Below are 23,749 nucleotides of genomic sequence, written 5' to 3'. Positions count from 1 at the left end.
CATCCTTCTTGAAGTGTGGAGACCAGAACTGGACACAGTATTCAAGATGAGGCCTAACCAGTGCTGAATAGAGGGGAACTAATACTTCATGCTATTTGGAAACTATACTTCTGTTAATGCAGCCTAATATAGCATTTGCCTTTTTTGCAGCCACATTGCACTGTTGGCTCATATTTAGCTTGTGATCAATGATAATTCCAAGATCCTTCTCACATGTTGTATTGCTGAGCCAAGTATCCCCCATCTTATAACTGCATTTGGTTTCTTTTTCCTAAGTGTAGAACTTTGTATTTATCCTTGTTGAATTTCATTCTGTTGTTTTCAGCCCAATGCTCCAGCCTATCAAGGTCCCTTTGAATTTTGTTTCTGTCTTCCACGGTATTAGGTATGCCCCCCAATTTTGTATCATCTGCAAATTTGATAAGCATGCTCTGTACCTCCTCATCCAAGTCGTTAATAACAATGTTGAAGAGCACTGGGCCCAGGACCGAGCCCTTTTACAATTGCTTTTGAGATTGCATTGATTGGATTGCCAAAGGCCATTCATATCCAATGCATATGACTGGCAACATCCTCTCAGATGAGATGACAAAATTAACTCTTTCAGCTACTTGTCCCATCGGGTCTCGAGCAGCCTCCAAACAAAAGCCATTTTTAAAACCATATAGGCCATATTGGAGTGGAGTGTCTCTCAGGTTTATAGGTTCGTTGTCAGCCTGTCAACAGCAGCTCCAAGTAGACTGTGCAATAATCCAATCTGGAAGTCACCAGTGCATGGATTACAGTGGCCAGATCATCTCTGTCCAGAAGAGGCCATAGCTGGAAGCCAGCTGCAGTTGGAAATAAACACTCCAAGCCACTGAGGCCACTTGAGCTTCCAATGACAATGATGGATCCACCCTGTGTGATTTTGGCCTTGAGTAAACACTCAAATGTTTTGATTTAATGGGTGGCATTCAATGCTAGTCCTACTCAGAGGAGACCCATTGAAGTTAATAGACATGATTAACTTAGGTTCATTAATTTCAGTGGACCTACTCTAAGTAGGACTTAGTAGAATACAATCCAATAAGTTTATTTCTTATTTAGTTCACATTGAGCAGACTTGTCATGCCTTCCTACTTCTATAACAACCATCGCTTCGTAGCATTATCATTTATACCACAATTATGAAGCAACCTTCCCTGCAACTATACAGTGTCAACAGGACCACAGCTGAACCTCTGTACAGAATGCTTTTGATTTCCTTCCGTCTTTCCCCAGTCTTCCAATCACTATGAATTAGGTCAATCTTTTTTTTTTCTGAGCTGAAAAAGCAAACTGGTAAAGACGAGAAGCAATCCTTTCAACCTCAGGCAAAATGCTGGCAGGCAACATGTTTCCTTTCAGAAAATATTATGCAAGTTATTGAGTCATTGATTGCAAATTTTAAATGGAGCTTTTACTGAGAAGCTGCCAGTTTCAAGACTTTCTGGCAAGTGTTACTATGCAGTTCCACATTATTCTATCTTATACACAGCTCAGGTTGCCTCTCTAGCATTCCAATGTGCAGAGCTTAAATATTGGAAACAATGGAATAGGGGGCATTGGGATAGTGTCAGGATCCACTTCCATCACAAGCACCATCTGCAACACACCGCTCTTAGCTACTTCTTAATTTTTGTCTATAGATGGATGTTAGGCTAAGTAAATTACACAGTAGGGACCAGGCCAAATAGCAACCCTTGCAATTTTGTGTTTTTAAAATGGCTTCTCCATGAACTGAGCTTCTTTGGTAAAACTCTTTTCACATTTAAAACAAGAGTGAAAAGTGTGCCAAATAATGAAAATAAATGGAGAATAAAGTTAGAGTGAAAATGACATGCATTTTTTTTTTAAAAAAAGGTGAGGAGGACACAGATGTGGTATTGGGAAGCTGCTTTTGGAGAACAAGGATGAGCCTGAGATGACCACAGAGCCTGCGGCTCATGAGCCATCCTAAGAAGACTGAAAAAGACTCTTCCATGGATTTCTCTGCCAAAGAACAGCTGAAACTACCCTAATGCAGCATTTTCCAACCTGGTGGTCTCCAGATATTGTTGGATTATGACTCTTGTCATCTCTGATCAATGTTCATGTGGTTGGGCCTGATGGAGTTGTAATCCAAAGCATCTGAAGGGCACCAGGTTGGAGAAGGCTATCCTAGACATTCCACCTCGCCCTAGAAGTGTGCCCCACTTCTGTTATTCTCTGACGCCAGTGACTCCTCTCAGAAACATCTGCACCTCCTGGCATCTCACCCTCACCAAAAAGCACACCAAGAGATCATGTCACTCAGGTGGGTGACTCGGGAGCAGAGTGATACCACTAATATACCAGCAATATTTCAGATCTCAGTAACGCTTGACCAGGACTGGAAATTGTAGTCCATAGCCCTTCATGCAGCTTCTCGGTGCACTATCCATGGTCCTGATGCCTTGTCTGTAATTCTGAACTTCTGGTTCATTCTTACAACTCTGCTTGATCCTCCTTCCTACCAGCAGATACCTCATAGATACCTATCCTGAAGGTACTTTAAAGCAAGATACATATTTGAATGCACATGAATCTGAATCTGCCTACTTCCTAGACAAAAGATCCACGTGTTGCCCCCTTCATTGGGCAATAGTTTCTCAAAGGTCCTTGGCCTTGAACAAAGCTATGTGCAAACCGAGAGAAAACATAGACTGGGTTGAGTAATGCAACTTTTTAAAGGTGACAATGAAGATTGCTTCACACATTGCACACTCCCTTGTAAGAAAACATGTGTTTAATGTAATGTGTGAAATGTGTCGCTAGTTTTTCGCACCATGAGTTCTTGGATCAAACAGCTGTGAGAACAAAAGAAAACAAACAAAAACTAAATAGTTTTTTTGGGGGGGACTGCAGAAGGGAAAAAGGGAAATGTTTTTTGGAAACATAACATAGTGGTCAACATAGGCATTGAAATATATTATTATAGTTAACGTATTGAGAGACCTATCATGAGGTGGTATAAGTCCCCTGTCAGACACATTTGTACAATAGTTTCCCAAGAACTGGCCTTAGATTCTAGCCACTATACAATACTATCTCTCTCTTTATCATTAAAATATGACTAGATCCCCACATTATACCATAGCAGACCTGCAACCCATCGTGTCAAATGCAGGTCAGATCACGAGCTTCACTGCCTGCCTCAAACTGCAAAAATAACATTGCCAAGCCTCCTAACAGGGTTTGGGGGTGTGCATTTTGCTTGATGAGTCACACACTGTTGCAGGACTGAACTGTAGTCATGAATCAGCTCCTCATAATGAACGACAGCAAAAGCAATCAGCCATTTGCTTACTCCTAGATTGTCAGGTGGTGGGTTGCAACTGCCTTTAGTCATTCTTAGAGTAGAACCATCAAAATCCAACTTAAAACCCTTTGATTTCAAATGACTAAAGTTCTAACTTAAGTTCTAGCTTAAATTGATTTCAGTGAATCTGCCGTAAGTATGGCTTAGCAATCCAATACATACTTACCTGGGAGTAAGTCCCATTAAACCCAATGGAGCTTACTTCTGAAAAGACATGTATTGGATTGCACTTTAAGTCTGGATCCAACCCAGTGAAAATCTTAGTGTTTGTTATGGGCAGGAACACTTTTATTTTAATAATAACATCTACATCTTAGCCAAGTTCATATTGTAACAGAGTTTTCACAGCAAATTGCCAATTGTCATAACTGTATAGATTAATATTTGAAGAGCCCATTTTCCTCCTATCTTAAAAAGTGCTTCACTAATTTATCACCTCATTTACACTTGTTAAGGAAAGAATTTTTACTGTGTAGCCAGTGTGCCCTTTGCTACGTGTTCTCCTGGGCTTGCGCTCAATGTAGCAGTTGCAGGTAATTGTATGGAAGCCTTCCTTCTTTTGTTTTGTGCAGATGTAGTGTGTTGTCCATGTGAAGGAATGGCTTTTTAAGACAGCTCTGGATGAAGAGTTCAGGCAAAGTGGGTCAGGTAGGACTCTCAGATTACATATCCCTGGAAACTCATTACTTCAGTTTCATTTAGCAGATCTTTGGGTTGATATCAGTGTATAAAGTGTCCCCCATTCAAAGCTGTTTCAGATGCCACAGCTTCTAGGGTTCAGGGCTATTTCTCAGTTTAGCTCAAGCTTGTTTATTTTCTGTTTTGAGAGACTGTCTAGGTGGCTGTATAATGAGAGCCTTCCAGGTAAAAGGAAGCCTGATTGTTTCCTTCTTCTTAAGCAGCTGCACTCCCAGCTGGGTTGTTTATTACAAATGAAAACGAGGCCTTTAATTCCCAATCTTTGCATGATGACCGAGGTTGGCACCAAAATCAGCTTCCCAATGTCACAAAAGACAAATGCTGTTGGCTGTCTGAACTCTGGATCATAAAAGACCCCGGATGCTATAATATACCATAATGATACATCTCTAATCAGACTATTCAGTGCTACCAAAGGATCTCTTAAAAGTGAATCATAACTTCCTCATTTGAATTCAGATGCAGCCCTTCTTAGACAAATCACTTCAGTGTGAGAACATATTTGTAAAAGACCATTGAAACAATGTCCTTATTTCCGAAATGCAGATGAAAAATTAAAAGAAAAAAACCTGAGAAGCAAACTATGACTAATGTACCTCATTCAATACCTTTGAGTCCCAGAGGTTTAGCCTCTCTTGGATAGAGTAACACTTTCCTTGAAGACTCAGGTTCATAGGTTGTTGCTCTTGCGTGTGTTTTTTATTTTGATTGATAGTAGTCATCTTAAGCATGTAACAGAGTAATCCTAACTATAGAAAGCCAGCATAAATTACACCAGTGTAAATTACGCCTATTACAAACTCTGTTCTGGAGAAATTTGACTTATACCACCCTTTGTGCTGTCTAAGTTCCACCAGGTTGCTACGTTACTTGAACAAGCTGAAAAGGGTTTGAAACGGATAACTCTCCTTGCCCTGTCCTGCCCTTGCCACACCCCAAAATGCCCCTTTTTGCAACTTAGCATAAGTTACCCTGGTTTACGTCCCACTGCTGAGGCCTGGCTGTGCTGTGGCAAGGGACTTATGCTGGCATATTTCTGGCTGAGCTAGGGTGAGGGACTTACACCCAGCGTGCCCCAGTTTAGCCAGAAAAGTCCAAGCTGTCTCATCCTAGAGGATTTGGGTTTGGATTGTGCTGTAAGTATGGAAAGGTGGAGTAAGAGTGCAGTCTTATGCATGCTTACTCAGCTGTGGTCTTTCAGCACTGGTGAACAATGCCCCCCCCCAACATTTTAAGATCATTGAAAGTTTTTCAGCATGGGGTTTTTGCTCTGCCACATTCATGTATGTTTTACTATTGTTGGTTTTAGTTGGTTTTACTGTGGTTGGTTTTATTCTGCCTGTTTGTAGAGTTCTTGTTGATGGTTCTTATGGGTTTTTTTTAAAGCTTTTATCATTAACTGCTAGGGTTGCCAGGCTCAGGGCCTGAGAATGATTCTGTATCTTTAAGAGAAAAGAAAATTCAGCCAAGTGCAGGGTTCTTGCAACAGTGTAATGGGAAAAACCACAAGGTGAAATTCTCCCTTCCCCCTGCACAACTTTTAAAGATACAGAAGACCTCTTGGAGGCTGGGCCCGGCAACCAAGAGGTCTTCTGTATCTTTAAAAGTTGTGCAGGGGGAAGGGAGAATTTCACCTTGTGGTTTTCCCCATTACACAGTTGCAAGAAACCCTGCACTTGGCTGAATTTTCTCTTCTCTTAATGATACAGAATCATTCTCAGGCCCTGAGCCTGGCAACCCTATTAACTGCCCAGAGGACATTGTTAATTGGGTGGCATACAAAGTGATGTAAGTAAGTAAATCAAGAAGTCCCACTGAACTCAATAGGACTTATTTCTGAGGCTGCAATCTGAAGCACACTTTACCAGAATCTGGCCCTTCTTGAGTGTAGGACTTATTTTTCTAACAGCATGATCCAAACTCAAGACCTGTTGGGACGAGAGAGTTTGGATGTGGCAGATCTGGGGCTTACCTGGTTCAGTTGAGGCTATATTGATGGAAGTCCCTCATTCTGGCCGAGCTTGAGATATGCTGGCATAAGTCCTTCATCTTGGCTGAGCTGGAGCTCAGCTGGCAGAACTTAAGTCTGCATAAAAAACCCCAAATGGACTTTCTATGGGCATGGTAGGGGTGGGACAGGGCAAGGAAAGATTTACACCTACTCTAAACCCCTTTCAGCTCAGTCACATGTCCTAGCAACCTGGCAGAAAAAAGGCTCGCAAAAGGATGATAGAAATGCAGTTCTTTCACATTCTTCCTGGATGGAGTTTGGAATAGGCGCAATATACACTGGTGTCATTTATGCCAGTTTTCTTTAGTTAGGATTGCTCTGTAACATATTTATAAGCATGCTGCAAAAAATGTTTCACTTTGACAAAATCGTGACACTAACTTAACAGTGGTTTGCATTCTAGGCCTATGATGTGCATGTGTGCATATTTGTGATTGTGTCTTTCACAATAATATCAAAGCATTTGTGGACTTAAGAGCAGTTTAAAACGTGTTCCTTGTTCCCACATCACCTTGGTATGCATTTCACTCAGGGGATCAGTCAACAATCCCTATTTTGCCAAAGGAGATATGCAGCAGTGATTATTTCAAACTCTTCCGGCACAGTTGATTTGTACAAAGCTAGAATGTTTTTGCAGGTGAGATTTTCATTTGTGTCTCTCTTGTGAATTCACTCCCCTTTCTTTTCTGAATATTCCTTTTGTATTTCAGTCAATATGTGGCAGCAAGTAATCAGAAGACCCTGAAAAGCTTCTTTTTCCTGCTTTCTCTCAATATCTGTATCCTTTGTGCTTCTACAGCACTTTTTAAAAACAGCTTCAGATACATCCCCCCTTTAATATGGTGTGTGGCCTTGGCTATACAGGCATTCTCCATCAGGTCACTCATCCTTTGAAGCAATGAAACATGCACTTATTCTATTTTTAAAAAAAAAATTGTGTGCACTGTAACCTTTTGGGAATCGGTTTTAAGGTCTAACATTTTTGAGCTGAAACTAAAAGTAACATGGAGAGGCATTAATCTCTTTAACCTAACGCTCTTCACAAATATATGTGAAGCCTCTATTGTAATGTTTGTCATTCATATAAAAACATCCACACTGCAGTCCAAACTACAGCTGTGAACACATTAGTTGCCAGAGCAAACTTTTTCAATTAGCCATACCTGAAGGAGGAATGGGTTGATCTGCCAATCACTTGCAAAATCTCTTTGAAGCTGAATTTTGTAAAAAAAAAAAAAAAAAAGCACTCAAGCTGCTCTGACCAGGTTTTACAGTAAGAAAAGGGGTGGGATTTGACTAGAATCCTGTGCCCCGTTTTCAGAAGAGAGAGGTGGAGATGCACTGGAACTGGCAGAACAGTGAATGTGCTTCTACCCAACATGGCTTTCCTTAAGATTTTTGGTGCCCTTTGCACCAGGAGTGAGGAAGAATACAGGCACAAATATATTTTCCTCTTCAGGATTTGCAATAATGTTAAAGGTGATTTTGATTGAGAAAGTGACAATTGTTGCAGTTCTAGTCAAATTTGGAGCCCACTATGGCTGCTTTTCCTTTTTTATGGGAGGTTTAATTACAGAACGGCCACATTACATCTGGTCCATTTCTGCTTCTCTCTTCCAAGGTGTCCCCAAACAATCCCTCCCTCCCTCCCATGCTTCTCCCTTCACCAATTAGGGATGGGATTTGCTGCCTAGTTCCAATTCATTTGGATGCCAAGAATCGTCTTTCTTTCCTGATCTGCCCTTTTTTGTTCCCGTTTGCTTTCACACCTGCCAATCCGCTGATATTTTTGCAAAAAAAAACCCGTGATTTTTTAAAATGAAAATGCTTATGATGTTTCACATGGGTTTTTTCCTATTTACATATAAACTAGGCAGATAATCGCCCACTGAGTCTGTCTCTTGCCTCAGGCCAGCTGATATGCTGCTTAATGATCCCCCTTTTACTATTCTTGTTGATTTGCAGTACTTTTTATTTTTACTGTTGAAAAGTCAACAACCACTGCTTATTTTAACTTTTTTCCTGTTAAATTTTAATCTGTCTTTAAAAAGTAAAAAAAAAAATTACCCAGCGAATGTGAAGAACTAGGGATTTGTTTTTTTCTTCGCTTGCCTGCTTGCTGCATTGCGTTTTGCATCATCATCTACTCAGTTGTCAATTTCATAATGACCACCCCATATGTTGAAGGACCACCCCATAGTGTGTGCTCGCACACTCATACACACACCTTATGTCTGGGCCACTGTCCCTTCCTTGACCTTATTTGGACTAAGAGTTGAGCTCAAGCTGCTGCAATTTAATCACTTTTAAATTAATGTTTTAAAATTTGTAATGATAAAAAAGGTGCTGCAAGACAAGAGTCAAGTTGACTAATTGACACAGTCACACACACACGAGCACAAATCCAACCGCCAACCCCTATTTCAATGAAAGTCGTCCACTGTTTCCCCTTTTTCAGTTTTAGCTGTGTGCTTGTGATATGATCTCTCTCCTTTTTTTACTTTGCAGAGAAATTTACGTAGTATTTTCAGACTCATTATCAATCATACATCATTACCTGGGGGCTGGGGGCCATGATGCCTGCCCGCCTGCATATGGCCAATGCGAGGCCAATGATTAATATATGGTCTGACATGCTGGCACCTACTACAAGTGTACAGTCCACACAGTCACACACACAGGCACAAAAGCAAGTATAGCAATGGAAAGAAGTTATAATTAGCAATGGATATGGAAGAATACACTGCAGTACAAATAAGCATTGTCATCCCCCTTCTGGCAGCAGCACTCAGGGGCTGTTTTTATATAACATATAAGAGAAAGCCAAACAAATATGCCAAGTAATGAACAGTGAATAAAGTGGGTCCCTCCTTTTACCTTCAAAAAGTAGTGTCCTTTGCTGCATTGCCACAAAACATAATTATTTTTGTAATGGGCATAATGGGCAGACATCACCAGTTCATATAGTAGTGGTAAGTAAGGAGAAGCAGTATTTTTTTTCATGTATGTGTAAAATAGCATCAAAATAGAAACTGCTGCAATTGACAGTTTGTTGTAATAAAACGATGCTGCTTGTCTTGTGAACGTTAATGAGATGTCTGTCCACTTCCGTCCACCAGTGCAATCCACACTCTCTGCAACAAGTTGCACCCAGGCCTACATGTAGTTTGGAGTTTAGTTTATTTATAGCCATTTACCAACATTGTCTTCAACTGGATTCCCCCCACATGATATTCATCCTCCCATTTGACTGGGATGCTTGCATCAAGCTGCCTTTTAATTGTGAACCTTCTGTCTTAAATATATTTGCCTCATCTAAATCTCAGACCAAAAGAATCTCTATATTCTGCCCTCCTTGCATATGTTTTGTTAGTAGGATTTGTCACTCACTTGACAATTATTCTTGCTCAGATTATGAGGGAACCTGAGATGAAATGCAGCTCTGTGCCATATCTGTGTGCAGCCACACGAAGCCAGCTTCGTTCTTGCCACTTAATGCCCACACATCCATCACCAGGTTAAGAAATACTCCCATTACTACTGTGACACCTCTGACCTTTTCATATGTCTTTTTCATTTATGCACTCATTTCACAGTTCAGCTGTTCTCTTTGAAGAAAGCAGGATACAAAATGCTTCTGTGCTATGAAATCCCTTTCAAATTCAGCCTGTTACAGAATTAGCAATTATCACTTTCTCTACTGTCTTTCCTAGCAAAGAGCAAGAAATCTAATGCTTACTCACATGGTTAGGCCCAAGATATAATCAAAGTTGGTGCTCACATGCTGTTTGTAGCACTGCACAGCTGTACAATTTCATGGATGCCTCTGAACATGTATGGTTGGTTTGCTGTATTAAGGACTGGTCTCCACATGCTTGGCTGCAACATCTTCTAGAAAAGCATTTCCTGACAGTCAGGTGTTAAAGCTTTAAACCGTGCAATTGCAGTGCATTTTCACCAAATATCAATTTACAGAGTGCTGTAAGTTTAGAGTTGGTTGATCTGGGTGACCTCTGTGGATCCCTTCCAACACTAAGATTTCCGTGAGCGGGTTCTCTTTCAGCACGGGTTCCTGAGGAACATCTGGTCAGAGCTTTGGAGTTCTTAATAGTTCTGGCTTTGTCAGGGAGATCAGTTGATTTTTTTCCATAGCTGGCCCACAAGGACCAATGGCTAGGGAATGGGCAGAGAGTTTGTTCTGGAAAGGAGGATGGCTCACCTCTCCACTTTCTGCTAAGGAATGTGGTAATTCAGATCTGTGTGTAAGGAGCAGACAGGAGGGAGCAACAATGCTTAACTCAGGTGGCACCAGCAACAGGAACCACAGAGAGGATTCCTATCTGCACCCAATCCAACACGAGAGGTGCTGGTCCTTAAGGTCATGTGTGAATTGTCTGCCTGCTTCATCCATGAAGCAATTGATTTGATGCTTTGAATTGGCTATGCTTCCCTTAATAGTTTTCCTATTATACCTTCAGCCATTAAAATCTAATTTTTTATATAATTTGCCTTTCTTTTCCTTTCTTGTTTTCTGTAGTTTACTAAATTTATCTGGCTCTTCTCTGATTCCTATTGCCAGATGACATCTTTGCCACTTGGCATTGAGGATTGTTACCCACAGCTTTTGCCAACTAGACTTTGGGTTTTTCTTGCTGTTCTGACCTCATTTGTAACATTATTTCACATCCACCTCATTCATATGTTATTTCCCACCTCCAAAGCATCATTACTGAGATAATGTACGTAATTTGCTTTGCATATTCTAAAGTGTTGTTGTCATTGTTATATTAATAATAATAATCTATTATTTCAGTAAATGAAATCAATATTGTGATTGATATCATCTTTAGTCCACTCAGTTCAAATGCAAAGGAATTTTTATACCTACTACCCATATCTAATGCTGAAGTCTAATCTAGCATATACCCTTTATTGTTTAATAGTCCAATTTATGTAATCTTCTAGCAAGTTTTAAGTTGTAACCATAATACCTCACTATTCCTTTTATAATAAATCTCCAATTCCTTTTCATTTTTATGTAGCATTTGAGCAGAGTTCTGTTATAAAGCTTAGATATTAATGTTTATAAATCTCTTATTAATCCATTATATGGCACGTTTTCACTTTAACACTGCATTTCCTTTTAATGTATTTTTGCAAGCTCTTTTATATTTTCATTATTTTTATGTATATATTCATAGAGATACCACTCCATAAAGATTTGAGGATCCTTGAAAATGTCTTACTATGCCAGTACATAGGTAAGCAGCCTTATTTATCATAAAATGAGTTAGCTTTCTAAAATTGAAGTGATCTTATAGTGCAGAAAAATTCTGAGCTGCTCATTGATTTATGTAGATTCTAAAAATACATTTCCCCACACTAAATATGCCAAACTTTGAAGGGTTGGCAAGAATCAAAGAAGTCATTCAAAACACATACACATAGTGTGTGGTTGGAGGATTGGCAGTGTTTCTAGCATATTTTCGTCCTCACCTATGACTGGTTTCCCACTGTTTTTTCCCCTATGAACCTCACATCATTATAGTGACAAATGTCACTTGATTTAAAAAAAAAACCCTAGTGATCTGCATTAACTCTTAAGTTGGCAGCACATTCTAAGACCTTTTAAAATCTAGATAATATATTGGGATAAGAAATAAACATCATTTGTTTATCTTTCAGTCACTGAACCTGTTGCAGACATCAATGAATACTTGAAGGAAAATACTGTGACCTTGACAGCAGATCCACCCCTGTTCATGTGCTCAAAGTCCTCTCAGTGATCATATTAGTATAGGTTCTTTCCAACCATTTTTCCTGATGTATGGATCATGTGGTTTTAAAGCCTATTTGTTTAGGCCAATATGCAGATGTGCCCTCTAATTTGTGAAGAAGGTAAAGTATAGAGAGGGTCTGCTGCTGTGGTCACAATCCAGCCTAGCCATCTACTATTTTATTTTCTATCAGATGTGAAAAGAAAGACCGAACAGAGAAATTTGTGATAGTGGATTTGCTTCAGTATTGTACAAGAATCTGCCTTATACTACCAGGTCAGATGATTTGTCCATCTAGTCCATCATTATCTACTCTGATTAGTAGCAGCTCTTCCAGATCTCGGGCAAAAAATTTTCTCATCACCTGCCATGTGATTCTGTTAACTTAAGATGCTGGGGATCGAAGCTGGAATGTTCTACATATCAAGATTGGCTTATGGTCCTCCCCTTATGAAGCTAAAAGGCAAAGTGTCTTCTTTCTCCTGTTTCTTAGACTAGGGTTGTTGATCCCAGGGAAGGGCACCTGCTTTGTAAACAGAAGGTCTCAGGTTTGGTCTCTGGCATCTCCCGTTAAAGCGGAGAGGGAGTGGGGAATCTGTGGTCCTCCAGATGTTGCAGGGCTACAACTGCCATCATCCCTGACCACTGGCAATGCTGGGTGGGACTGATGGGAGTTGGAGTCCAACAACCTCTGGACGGTGACAGGTTTCCCATCACTGAGTTAAAAGGATATCAGGAAACAGGGTTCAGGAAAGACTTATGCCTGAGGCTCTGAAGCACAGTGTCCAGTTAATACTGAGCTAAACTGACCAATAGATAAATCACCTCTTGCAAATTTCTCTATATGGCCTTTTCCTCTCGTTTCTAATATCACCATTTCCTCATTGGCAACCACAGACTAGATAGTAATGTTATATTTACATAATTATGAGAAAGATACCTCTGAATTCTGCATTTGCATATGTTAGCTTATTAAGCTGCTCTGTAGAGCTTGTCACCTTTAACCTTATTCATGTAATGCAGTGCTAACATTAATTTATCCTTATGATGCATTTGGAAGAACTGCTGCTTTTAAATGCAGCACCTTCCAAGGTAAAGATGTACTAGTTTTACATTCTGATTAAGTTATTTCACTGCAGTGTTATGACTAGGAGAAAAGTAATTGCTGCTTACTATTCCTTTTCATGTGTCACTGGAACTGGGCAAAACTATTTGTGTTTTTAACACCTGTTTTTTACACTGTGTGTGTGTGTGAGAGAGAGGGGGGGGGAGGGAGGGAGGGAGAACACATTCTTCTGGACAGCGCTAATAGATATCATTCTTAATAATGGTGTCAGTGAGCTCTTCCTACCAGCAACACTTAAGCTTTCACCATGAAGCAGTCTCTTGCGTACCGCTTATGTGTGAACCAGGAAGCAAACAGAGGTCAGATGAATAAATGAGGTAGAGAGTAAAGCGTCTTTTGCTTGTGTCTTAAGGTGCTTCTAGACGGGGGCTTGTTGTGAGATTTGTGCTCCTGAGGCATGCAAGTTTTCCATGGCATTCAAATGATGTTGTTGGCATTGAATTTTTTTAAAAAAACAACAACAAAAACTGTTGCCAACTACCAACTTGTGACATTAAGCCCATGTCTGGAAGCACCTTTACATATGTGTGAATACATGGAGAGAGGTAATTTAATGGCATTATAGCCAGTGCTAGAAATTAGCTGAAGGTATTATATATATATGGTATTATATATATATGTATGGAAGGTGGAGAGTACAGAAAAGAGTAAGTTACTTCTGCTTAAGAGTGTAGGTGTAAATGCAGTGCACCCAGAGGTACATCTGCATTAAGGCAGATAGATGGCTGGGAGAGCTATAGAGTGCAGCTTTGCAGAAGATGTGAACATAAGAACATAAGAACATAAGAAGAGCCTGCTGGATCAGGCCAGTGGCCCATCTAGTCCAGCATCCTGTTCTCACAGTGGCCAACCAGGTGCCTGGGGGAAGCCCGCAAGCAGGACCCGAGTGCAAGAATACTCTCCCCTCCTGAGGCTTCCGGCAACTGGTTTTCAGAAGCATGCTGCCTCTGACTAGGGTGGCAGAGCACAGCCATCATGGCTAGTAGCCATTGATAGCCCTGTCCTCCATGAATTTGTCTAATCTTCTTTTAAAGCCGTCCAAGCTGGTGGCCATTACTGCATCTTGTGGGAGCAAATTCCATAGTTTAACTATGCGCTGAGTAAAGATGTGATAATAGATCTTGCAAGTATAGCCCTGTGGAAGAAATATAGGGTTAAATCTTGAACAATTTTTTTAAGGAAAGAAAAGATTTCTAAAAGTGGTATGTTGATACTTGGAAGCCATCAAGGTTAGAAGTTCTACTATATGCAAAATCCAAATAAACTGGAAGTTAAGTTTTCTGACAGCAATGGTTCTACATTGCAAGTATTAGCTTTTTCTCCCCAAAGGGGCCAGCAAAGACATAAAAGCACACAGTAATGCAGTATCCTACATAAGTAGTGTGATATCACCATAAAATTTGATTTGTAGTTTTACAACATAGTTTTGGTTTGACATTCCAACTCCAGCTTAACCTCCACATCCATGTTTCAAAGAAGGGTAGGAAAATGCAGAAGATACTGTAGTGGGTTATCTCCCTTGATGAAAGAACTATGAGAATGAAAGTTGATGTAAAGTTTAGGATACAACTTTTCATTTAAAGTTTGAATATCAGGTCAATCATTCCTTTTGGCCAGGAAAGTTGTAAAACATGTTAATGCAGAACTTTCCCTTGAAATAAACTGATGATGAACATTGAAAAATACTAGTAAAACTTTATTTATTTATTTGATTTATCCCCCTCTAGGATGCACACCTTAACATGGTGAGGGGGTTTGAGAGTGTTGAAGAAGCTAAGAGCAATGCCGTCAGGAGTCTAGACCAAGGAGCTAGACTCCTAGCAGGGGCACCCAAGGCGGAATGGTCAAAGCTGAGACACCAGACTAAGATGCATCCAAACTCAGAGGAAGGCAATGGTAAACCACCTCTGAATATCTCTTACTATGAAAACCCTATGAACAGAGTATCCAAAATGCAACATGAGATAGTGCTGGAAGATGAGACCCCCAGGTCAGAAGGCACTCACTGAGCTACTGGGGAAGAACAAAGGACAAGGACAAGTAGCGCTGTGACTAATGACGCAGTTGGGTCAAACCTGAAAGGAAGCCCAGAGGCTGATGTGCACAGATGAGAAAGGAGAGTCCAGAGTTGTACGATGCACACAATAGGAACATGGAATGTGAGAAGCATGAACCAGGGAAAGTTAGAAATTGTCAAGCAAGAAATGGAACACATCAACATTACAATACTTGGTGTGAGTGAACTAAAATGGAGGGGAATGAGACATTTTCAATCAGGCAACTACAAAATATTTTATGCAGGAAATGAGAAATTAGGAAGAAATGGGGTTGCTTTAATATTGAGAAGTGATTTAGCAAGAGCAATTAGGAGCTACAATGCAAGGTCTGCGTGGGGATATCAATGAGATTTAATGGGAAACCTATCAACATAACCATCATCCAAGTCTATGCTGCAACGGCAAATGCAGAAGAAGAGGAATTGGAGAGATTTTACGCAGAAGTACAGGAAGAAATTGATCACACACCATAACAAGATATGCTGATAATCATGGGGGATTGGAATGCAAAAGTAGGGAACAGAGAAGAATTAGGAATTGTGGGGAAATGGGGCCTAGGAGACAGAAATGAAGAAGGGGAAAGACTTACTGAATTTTGTGAAGCCAATGATTTGTTTCTTGCGAACACATTTTTTCAGCAACCGAAAAGACGACTGTACACATGGACATCACCAAATGGTCAATATAGGAATCAAATTGATTATATAATTGGTAGCAGAAGATGGAGAAGTTCCATACTTTCTGTGAAAACAAGACCAGGAGCAGACTGCAGTACACAACATGGTTGTATCAAAAATCAGAGTAAAGCTAAAGAAGAACAACAAAGCACTCATAATGCCAAAATACAATTTAAATAACATCCCAGAAGCATATAAAGATCAAATAAGGAACAGATTTGAGGCTTTAAACCTAGTTGACAGAGAACCAGAAGAACTATGGAATGAACTCAGAAATGTTATCAGGGACGAATGCAAAAAGACAATACCTCTAGTTAAAAAGAGAGAAAGACCTCAATGGATGACTGAAGAAACTCTTAAAATGGTTAAAGAGAGAAGGAAAGCAAAAGCAAAAGGAGATAGGAACACGGTCAGAACTCTAAATGCAACTATACAGCGACTAGTACGTAGGGACAAAGAGAACTATTACAATAGTTACTGTATAGAAATAGAAGAGGACAACAAAAAGGGTAGAACAAGAGCACTGTTCCAAAAGATTAGAGAAATGAAAGGGAAATTTAAACCAAGAGTAGGGATGTTGAATAATCAACAGGAGAACACACTGATGGACCGAGATGAAATAAAAGGAAAATGGAAGCAATACACTGAAAAACTCTACAAAAGAGATGCCAGGATGACAGATTCATTCACAGAGGAACCGTATGATGAACCAGAAATTTCAGAATGTGAGGTGAAAGCTGATCTTAAAATACTTGGAAGAAACAAATCACCAGGAACAGATGGCATACCAACAGAGTTGCTTCAAGTTACTGAGACTGAATCTGTCCAAATTTTGACAAAAATTTGTCAACCAATATGGAAAACTAAACAATGGCCCACAGACTGGAAGCGTTCCATATACATCCCAATTCCAAAGAAAGGGGATCCCAGGGAATGCAGTAATTATCAAACTATTGCCTTAAAACCCATGCAAGTAAAGTAATGCTCAAGATTCTACAACAAAGGCTCTTACCATATATGGAGCAAGAAATGCCAGACATCCAAGCTGGATTTAGAAAGGGAAGAGGCAGCAGAGATCATATCACAAACATATGTTGGATAACGGAATGGACCAAGGAATTTCAGAAAAAAATCACCCTGTGCTTTATAGATTACAGCAAAGCCTTTGACTGTATAGATCATGAAAAACTATGGAATGCTTTATAAGAAATGGGGGTAGACCTGAACATACAAGATCTGAACAAGGTGGTTCATGACAGATGCTCTTGGAGGTCGCTGATTCATAGGGTCGCCATAAGTCATAGTCGACTTGGAGGCACATAACAACAACAAATTTGGTTTATATCCCGCCCTTCCTCCCAGCAAGAGCCCAGGGCAGCAACTTACTATGTATTTTTATGATTTAATGGCAATATAATTAAACACAAGCCTGACCCCACCCTACAGACCTCCCAGTATTTTGTGTGTGTGTGTAAAAGTCACTGTAAAATGATTTCTCTTTTGAAGATAAATATTGGAATGAAAGTTGGTGTGCCCATTCCACACACAATTCTCCTTGACATGTTCAAACAACAGTTTAATACCAGCAACCATTTTCCATGAAACTATCTGTTGTAAAGTGGAGCATCCTAAACATTGTGAAGTATTAGTAATGTTGTGTCAAGGAAGAGTTCATCTGGTTGAAGATTGTTCTGCCACTGTGGAAATTATAGCTAGTCATCCATTGTTTCCCCAGGAATTGAAAATGCTGTATGTTGAATTTTCAGGAAGCCCAGGGCTAAGGGAGTGTTTCACAGTTATCATTGCATTAGATTTATCCTATGCCTTAATTGTTCTTTCATAAATTAAAATTAGCTATATCTACATCCTTCTTGGTTTCATGTTGCAACTGTATACAATTCTGTAAATGACTGTCTTGAACACAGTGCATTCATCTTCAGTCACTCAGTTCTCATGCACCAGCTAGTTATGATCCTTCAAATTTATATACCAATTTGTTCATCATAACAATTAAGCATAAGGCTACTTTTGAGTCAGACTCCTAAGATGCATGTATAAAGGGGAACATGCATGCATGCGGGGGTTACACTTACAAGCTTATATATTTGCTGTCTGAGGATCAAATTCTAATATTTATAGGCCTAATATTATCACTTTAGCAAAGAGGAGTTTATAGTTTGCACATCGCTCCTCAGATGTCCTTCCATGAGATCATCATCATTGTCATCTCTCAGACACTGCCAAATTCCATTGTAGCTGAAGTAGATATTAATGCTTAAATTTCAGTCCAGATTTCCAACCCATAACTGAATGGAATTTCCTCCCCCAAACTAGCGACAACAATTCATGCAACTGGTGATTACAGGGGAGGAAAGGGTACCTGCAGATAACTCAGGAGTGTGCGGGAAGAATTCCCTGTACCCAGCATCTTTAAGGAGCAAACCTCAGCCTTGAGTAAGAAAACGTCCCTTGCAAAGGGCAAGGAAGAGATAGCTATTTGCATCAGAGGACCAACGTTTCCTTTGCCAGTAATTGACCTGAAACATTTCCCTCATCTGCTGTTTATCCCCATAGTGCAAACACTGGCTCCAAGTTTTTAAGTAATAGTTGTGTGCAAATGGACAATCGTAGCTTTTGGACAACCAGTGGACACAAGTGGACTCAAAATTTAATCAAGAACACAAATTCAGTTTGGAAGCCGCTGGAACAATGACTAGAAGTATGAAATTTTAGTGAAATTTAAAAGAACAGCAGAACGTAGGGACACATTACACTATAATCCTTAGGGTTCTTACGAACCACCAATCTTTTTGAAAAACTTCTTAACAAAATATCTCCCCCTGTACACTGTGATGTCTGGTTCTCTGTATCTTTGTTCTTTTTTTTTGTAAGACTTCTGCTACCGCAGGATGTGGATCATAAGCAGCAGTTTTTAATTTTAATTTTATTTTTAATTCATGTATTTACTGGTGGGTGGGCAGTCTAGTAAGAATTTTGCTAGACTAGTAACTTGTATAAATGCATCTGCAAGGCCGTGCCGCCCCTTTTTTGTTTGAACCACTTTTGCCTCAATCCAAATGTCAGGGTTTGTACACAGAGAGGCTTCCTCCTGCAGGCTATTTGAATGGGGGGGGGGAAGGACGCCCAGTTCCTTAAAATGTTCCTGGAACATTGTCTGGGGTAAAAAGCTGTGTGTGCATGCACGTGAAGGATTGCAATCCTAAGCACTAGAATTCCTACTTCCATGGAGCTCAGCGGGCCTTATATTTCCAAGTAAGCATGTTGAGATTTATGTTGTGCGAATGGCCCAGGAGAACCCTCCTTGGCCCAGTTTATTGGCCCGATCCCTCCTTTTTTGGAGGGGGGCGTCCCTAATGTAATTCTGCTTTATCGCTTTTTAAAAATACATTTTGTTTCTTCTTTGCCATACAAATATCAGAACAGTATAAAACAATACATAACACACAACCAAAGAAAGATAAAAAGGAGCATTATTCACATTGTTGCATATAAAAAATTCATTCTTGTGTTAATGGCCCTTGTTTAATAATTGTTCTGCATCTCTAATAAAAAGAAGAGGGGGGAGGATTGAAACAAGGCTGCAATCCAATACATGTTTACTCAGAAGTAAGTTCCATTGGGTTCAATGGGACTTACTCCCAGGTGAGTGTGTATTGGCTTGCAGCCTACAACAACACCCCCTCCGCCTCTTCCTCCTCCTCCACTCCCCAGTACCCCGTTTGCCAACCCGGTAATTAACAGCGGCTGCCCCAGCGCCGCCTCCCCCTTTAAAAAAGCGACAGCTGTTCTCAAGGTCCCAGCCGCTTCTTTTCATTTTGCTGGCTTGGCTTGACGTCAGCGCGGCTTTCTCGAGTTGCTGCTGCTGTTGCTGCTGCTGCTGCCGCGGTGGCTTGGGAGTTGATCGGTTGGGCTGAGGCAGAACAACGCCGTTGCCGCATCAGTAGCCGCTTTTGTCCTCTTGGGCTGCTGCTATTGCTGCTGCTGCTGCTGCTTGGTCCGAAAGGCGCTGTTTCTGACACGCCGCTGCACCACAGCCCTGGTGCATTTAGCTAACGGCAGAAGACTGAGGAGCGGGAGTCGAATTCTCCTCAGAGGGTGCGCTCCGGAGGCGAGACGCTAACCAGAGGGCATTTTCTTGGGAGGAGAGCCCGAGGCGGGGGAATGTCAAGAAGTAAGGGAATCACTCTTGAGGAGAAAACGTAAGAAAGGCGCCTGGAGAAAGAAGGGGGAATTCGAGACCTCTAAGTAGTAGGTCAGGGAGTAAACGGGGTGCTCCCATCCCTTGAGTGCTCAATGAAACGGGATCTCCCTTGAGGGGAAGGTGTTAATAAGGAGGCTCCTCGAAGACAGTCGACCAGCGTAAGGCGGGAAACCCGCTCGAGAGGAAAAAAAAACTGTGGGGAAGAAAAGACGGGATAAGCGGAGGGGCGCTCGACAAACCCTTTTTATGAGAAAGAATTGCATGAGGCGCATAAAGAAAGAGGTTGTGGCTGTGAGAGAGGAGTTTCTCTGTGATGTGAGAATTGTGTCACAGTGTGCCTTTTTCGCGATGGTGCACTGAGAAGAAGCCGCCCGGCCGGTCAAGCGCGGAGAGGAGAGCGCGCACGTGGCAAGGGAGGGAAGGTGAGTGGGTTGGGCGAGCCCGCCGCTGCTGCTGCCGCTGCTGCCGCTGCTGTGGTAGCCGCCGCGTCCGAAGGCACTTGCTGAGTGGTGCGCGTGGAGGTAGCGCCTGCTGCTGCTGTCCCGTCCCGCTGTGTGCGTAGCTGGGACCGAGGCTAGCTGAGTCAAAGTGGCCTCGGGTTGCCGCCAGCAGCTGCTGCTGCCGCATCAGCCATGGCCTTGAAGGACGGCGGCGGCCCCGGCGGCACTGCCACCATCCTGCCCATCAGCGACATGGTGTCTTCCTGCTCTTCGCCGGCTGCGGCGGGGGGCTGCGCTTTTCCAGAGGTGGTGGAGCTGAACGTGGGCGGGCAGGTGTACGTGACCAAGCACTCGACGCTGCTGAGCGTGCCGGACAGCACCTTGGCACACATGTTTTCGCCTGGCCGGAACGCCACGCGGGAGCTGCCCCGGGACAGCCGGGCGCGCTTTTTCATCGACCGCGACGGCTTCCTCTTCAGGTACGTGCTGGATTATTTGCGGGACAAGCAGCTGGCTCTGCCCGAACACTTCCCGGAGAAAGAGCGCCTCCTGCGCGAGGCCGAGTACTTCCAGCTGGGCGAGCTGGTCAAGCTGCTCTCGCCCAAGGTCACCAAGCAGAGCTCGCTCAACGACGAGGGCTGCCAGAGCGACCTGGAGGACGGCAACTCGCCTGGCAGCGGCGATCTCCTGCTGCCTCACCAGCGCGCCGGCGAAAAGCGCGCCGGCTTCATCACCGTGGGTTACCGGGGCTCCTACACCACGGTGCGGGATAACCAAACCGACGCCAAGTTCCGCCGCGTGGCCAGGATCATGGTGTGTGGCAGGATCGCCTTGGCCAAGGAGATCTTCGGTGAGACGCTCAACGAGAGCCGCGACCCGGACCGTCCGCCTGAGAAATACACTTCCCGTTTCTACCTGAAGTTCACTTACCTGGAGCAGGCCTTCGACCGCCTCTCGGAAGCTGGTTTCCACATGGTGGCTTGTAATTCCACCGGCACCGCAGCCTTCATCAACCAGTACAGGGAGGACAAGATCTGGAGCAGCTATACCGAATACATCTTCTACAGTAAGCCCCCCCTTCCCGCTTTTATCTAGTTTTCTACCTAGGGATATGGGAAAGTTAACTTCTGAAAGGGCTCACGCATGATCTTTACCCCCTTTTAAAGGCCCAGCAATGAGATGTGGAAATAACCAGGTGCGAACTGCCTCTAGGTGCAAAGTGCCTCTAAAGTATACAGAGTGCCCCATCCATCTTCTAGGTCCTAGGGCATAAGAACATGGGAAGCCTTGCAGCCCTGCATTGAGCAGGGGGTTGGACTTGATGGCCTTATAGACCCCTTCAGCACTCAGTGGTCAACCAAATGCCTCTGGAAATCCTGTAAGCCAGTGGATATGAAGTCTAGGAGCCTTGACCCCTAGCACTGCTTGGATAGGGAGGTTATAGTGCCACTTGCTATTTTGTTTATTTTATTGTTTCAAACAATAAAATTGTCTATTGTTTTAGCCTCTTTTAGAAGTCTGCACTAATTTGTCCAATGCCGCAGGCACTTATGCATATAAATGACTCATTGAAAAAAAACTTGTCTTGTGAAATCCATTTAAGCTTTTGCACACTGCAGAGGGAGAGAAATTTGGCAACCTCTCTGTGCAGAAAGCAGCTAAATAAGTTATAAGTTATCCACCAATTGCCACTATGCCAAGTATACCATGTATTTTTCTCCTTTTGAAATTTAAGTGTGTGTATGAACAAAGCATTCATTTCTAATGTGTATTGTTGGTTGAAACAGAACATAGTCTTTGCCAACACATTCAATACTCTTTTTAAACAAATTCCTATCAAATTTGTTATCATTTATACATATGAAAAACTGTAGGAGGGCAAAAATGACTTGGGGGGTCTTCCCAGATAAGGTTAACACCTCCTAATAAGCTGTTATTCCATTCATGTATTCATCACCCACTAGCTCGCCAGTTGTGATCACTGACAGCCAATACGTGGACTGTTTTCATTGAAAAGTATTCTTTAATGTGACATTGGGTGATTTGAAAGCTTCCATCTGTGGTGGTGTATTTCATTATTTGGTGCCAGAGTTGAGGAGTGTGTGAATATACATGTGTGAACTGGAACACAATCCATGTATTTTGGACACCAACAACTTTTCTTCATATAATGTGAGGTGTTTTTGTTTGTTTTATTTTGCACCAAGAACTTAATGCAAGAAGAACAAGTTGAAACCTACTGTGGGGCATATAGTCACTAACCGCTATTACTTTTTGGCTTGTTGTAATTGTGAGTATTTTGAAATTGGAGAATGGGTTTTGATATTTTAAGGTTGTAATATTTTTCAATGTAAAAAGTTTGGTGCTCCCCCTCACCCCTTACCAACGTACACTTCCTTTTTCAGAAACCCTCCTTTTAAAAGAAAGGTTTGAAGAGTGATGCTGTTTGACTTTGAAGGTTTCACAGGTGAAGCTTTGCACAAGATTAAAGTAAGCAATGCTAGAAGTAAGGAAGGGTTTTTAATATTTTATCACTACATTTCCTTCCGTTCTCATTAACTACTAAGTAAACAGATTCCACCTGGACACATTTCAGTGGAGGACAGAATAGCAAGAAGAGTCTCGGTTTTCCAATTGAAAAGATACATCTCAGAAAAGAAAAAAGCTTTACAGTAGGAAAAGTTCCTTAAATAACTCCTAAGTTAGGTGTACATAAGAGTACAAATTTAACATCATTTGCAAATGGAAAGATAAAGTGTGGTGTAGATGCATTTTGCTAGGTAGCCTTTTTAAGTCTCACAAACTGTGTTGGGTGATAAGTAGGAAGTTATTTGAACTAATGAAAAAGCAGCTGGGTTCAAAATGGAAACATCATTTGGCAGATATTTTTCTTCCCAAGATTTAGGAAGCTTTATATCTTTTTAAAAAATGTTTGGAAAAGCTTCAGTTAAGTCCTGTATATGAGAGACTGTGTGTTTAATTTTTCACTTTGTCTGTGCGTGTGAATTTGTGTGTGTTTTCATGCTTTTGCAGTGGAGGGAAGTGGGAATGGAAGAAAATGGAACATTTTAGTGCAATGGGTATGTAACTAGGAAGTGGCTGCAAAAAAATCAAACAATATAATGGAAAGTAATTCATGGATTTTCACTGATGGGCATGTTAAAGCAGCAACCAAGGATAACTCATGCACCCATCAGGTTCTTGAAATTGCTTCATATGACATCTGCCTAACTGTGGTCTGTATAGGATATACATAGGATTTTTTGTCAGCCATTACACATCTGGTTGTTGCGGCCTATTGCCGAAATAAAACACAAACACCATTCATTGGGTTAAATCATGGGCCACTTTATTAAACGGAATCAATTAGAATAATGAA

General features: G+C 41.5%; 2 protein-coding genes across 2 annotated transcripts in view; both read left to right on the top strand.

Moving 5' to 3' along the window:
• YIPF7 (Yip1 domain family member 7) overlaps positions 1-17,554 on the top strand; it is an 83,256-nt gene extending 65,702 nt beyond the window's left edge. The window contains exon 9 of the mRNA XM_061584234.1: positions 14,702-17,554. The gene's annotated coding sequence lies outside the window, so the exon portion shown is untranslated. The remainder of the gene's footprint in view (positions 1-14,701) is intronic.
• A 1,988-nt stretch (positions 17,555-19,542) lies between these two features.
• The window catches only part of KCTD8 (potassium channel tetramerization domain containing 8), an 84,358-nt gene continuing 80,151 nt past the window's right edge, over positions 19,543-23,749 (top strand). Inside the window, exon 1 of the mRNA XM_061583990.1 lies at positions 19,543-21,436. Coding sequence (XP_061439974.1) covers positions 20,563-21,436 — 874 coding nt within the window. The 5' untranslated portion in view covers positions 19,543-20,562. The remainder of the gene's footprint in view (positions 21,437-23,749) is intronic.

This window comes from Rhineura floridana, chromosome 9 (genome assembly GCF_030035675.1).
Source record: "Rhineura floridana isolate rRhiFlo1 chromosome 9, rRhiFlo1.hap2, whole genome shotgun sequence".
Taxonomy (NCBI): Eukaryota; Metazoa; Chordata; class Lepidosauria; order Squamata; family Rhineuridae; genus Rhineura; species Rhineura floridana.
The sequence above is the reverse complement of the archived record's forward strand: the minus strand, read 5'-3'. Positions and strand labels throughout refer to the sequence as shown.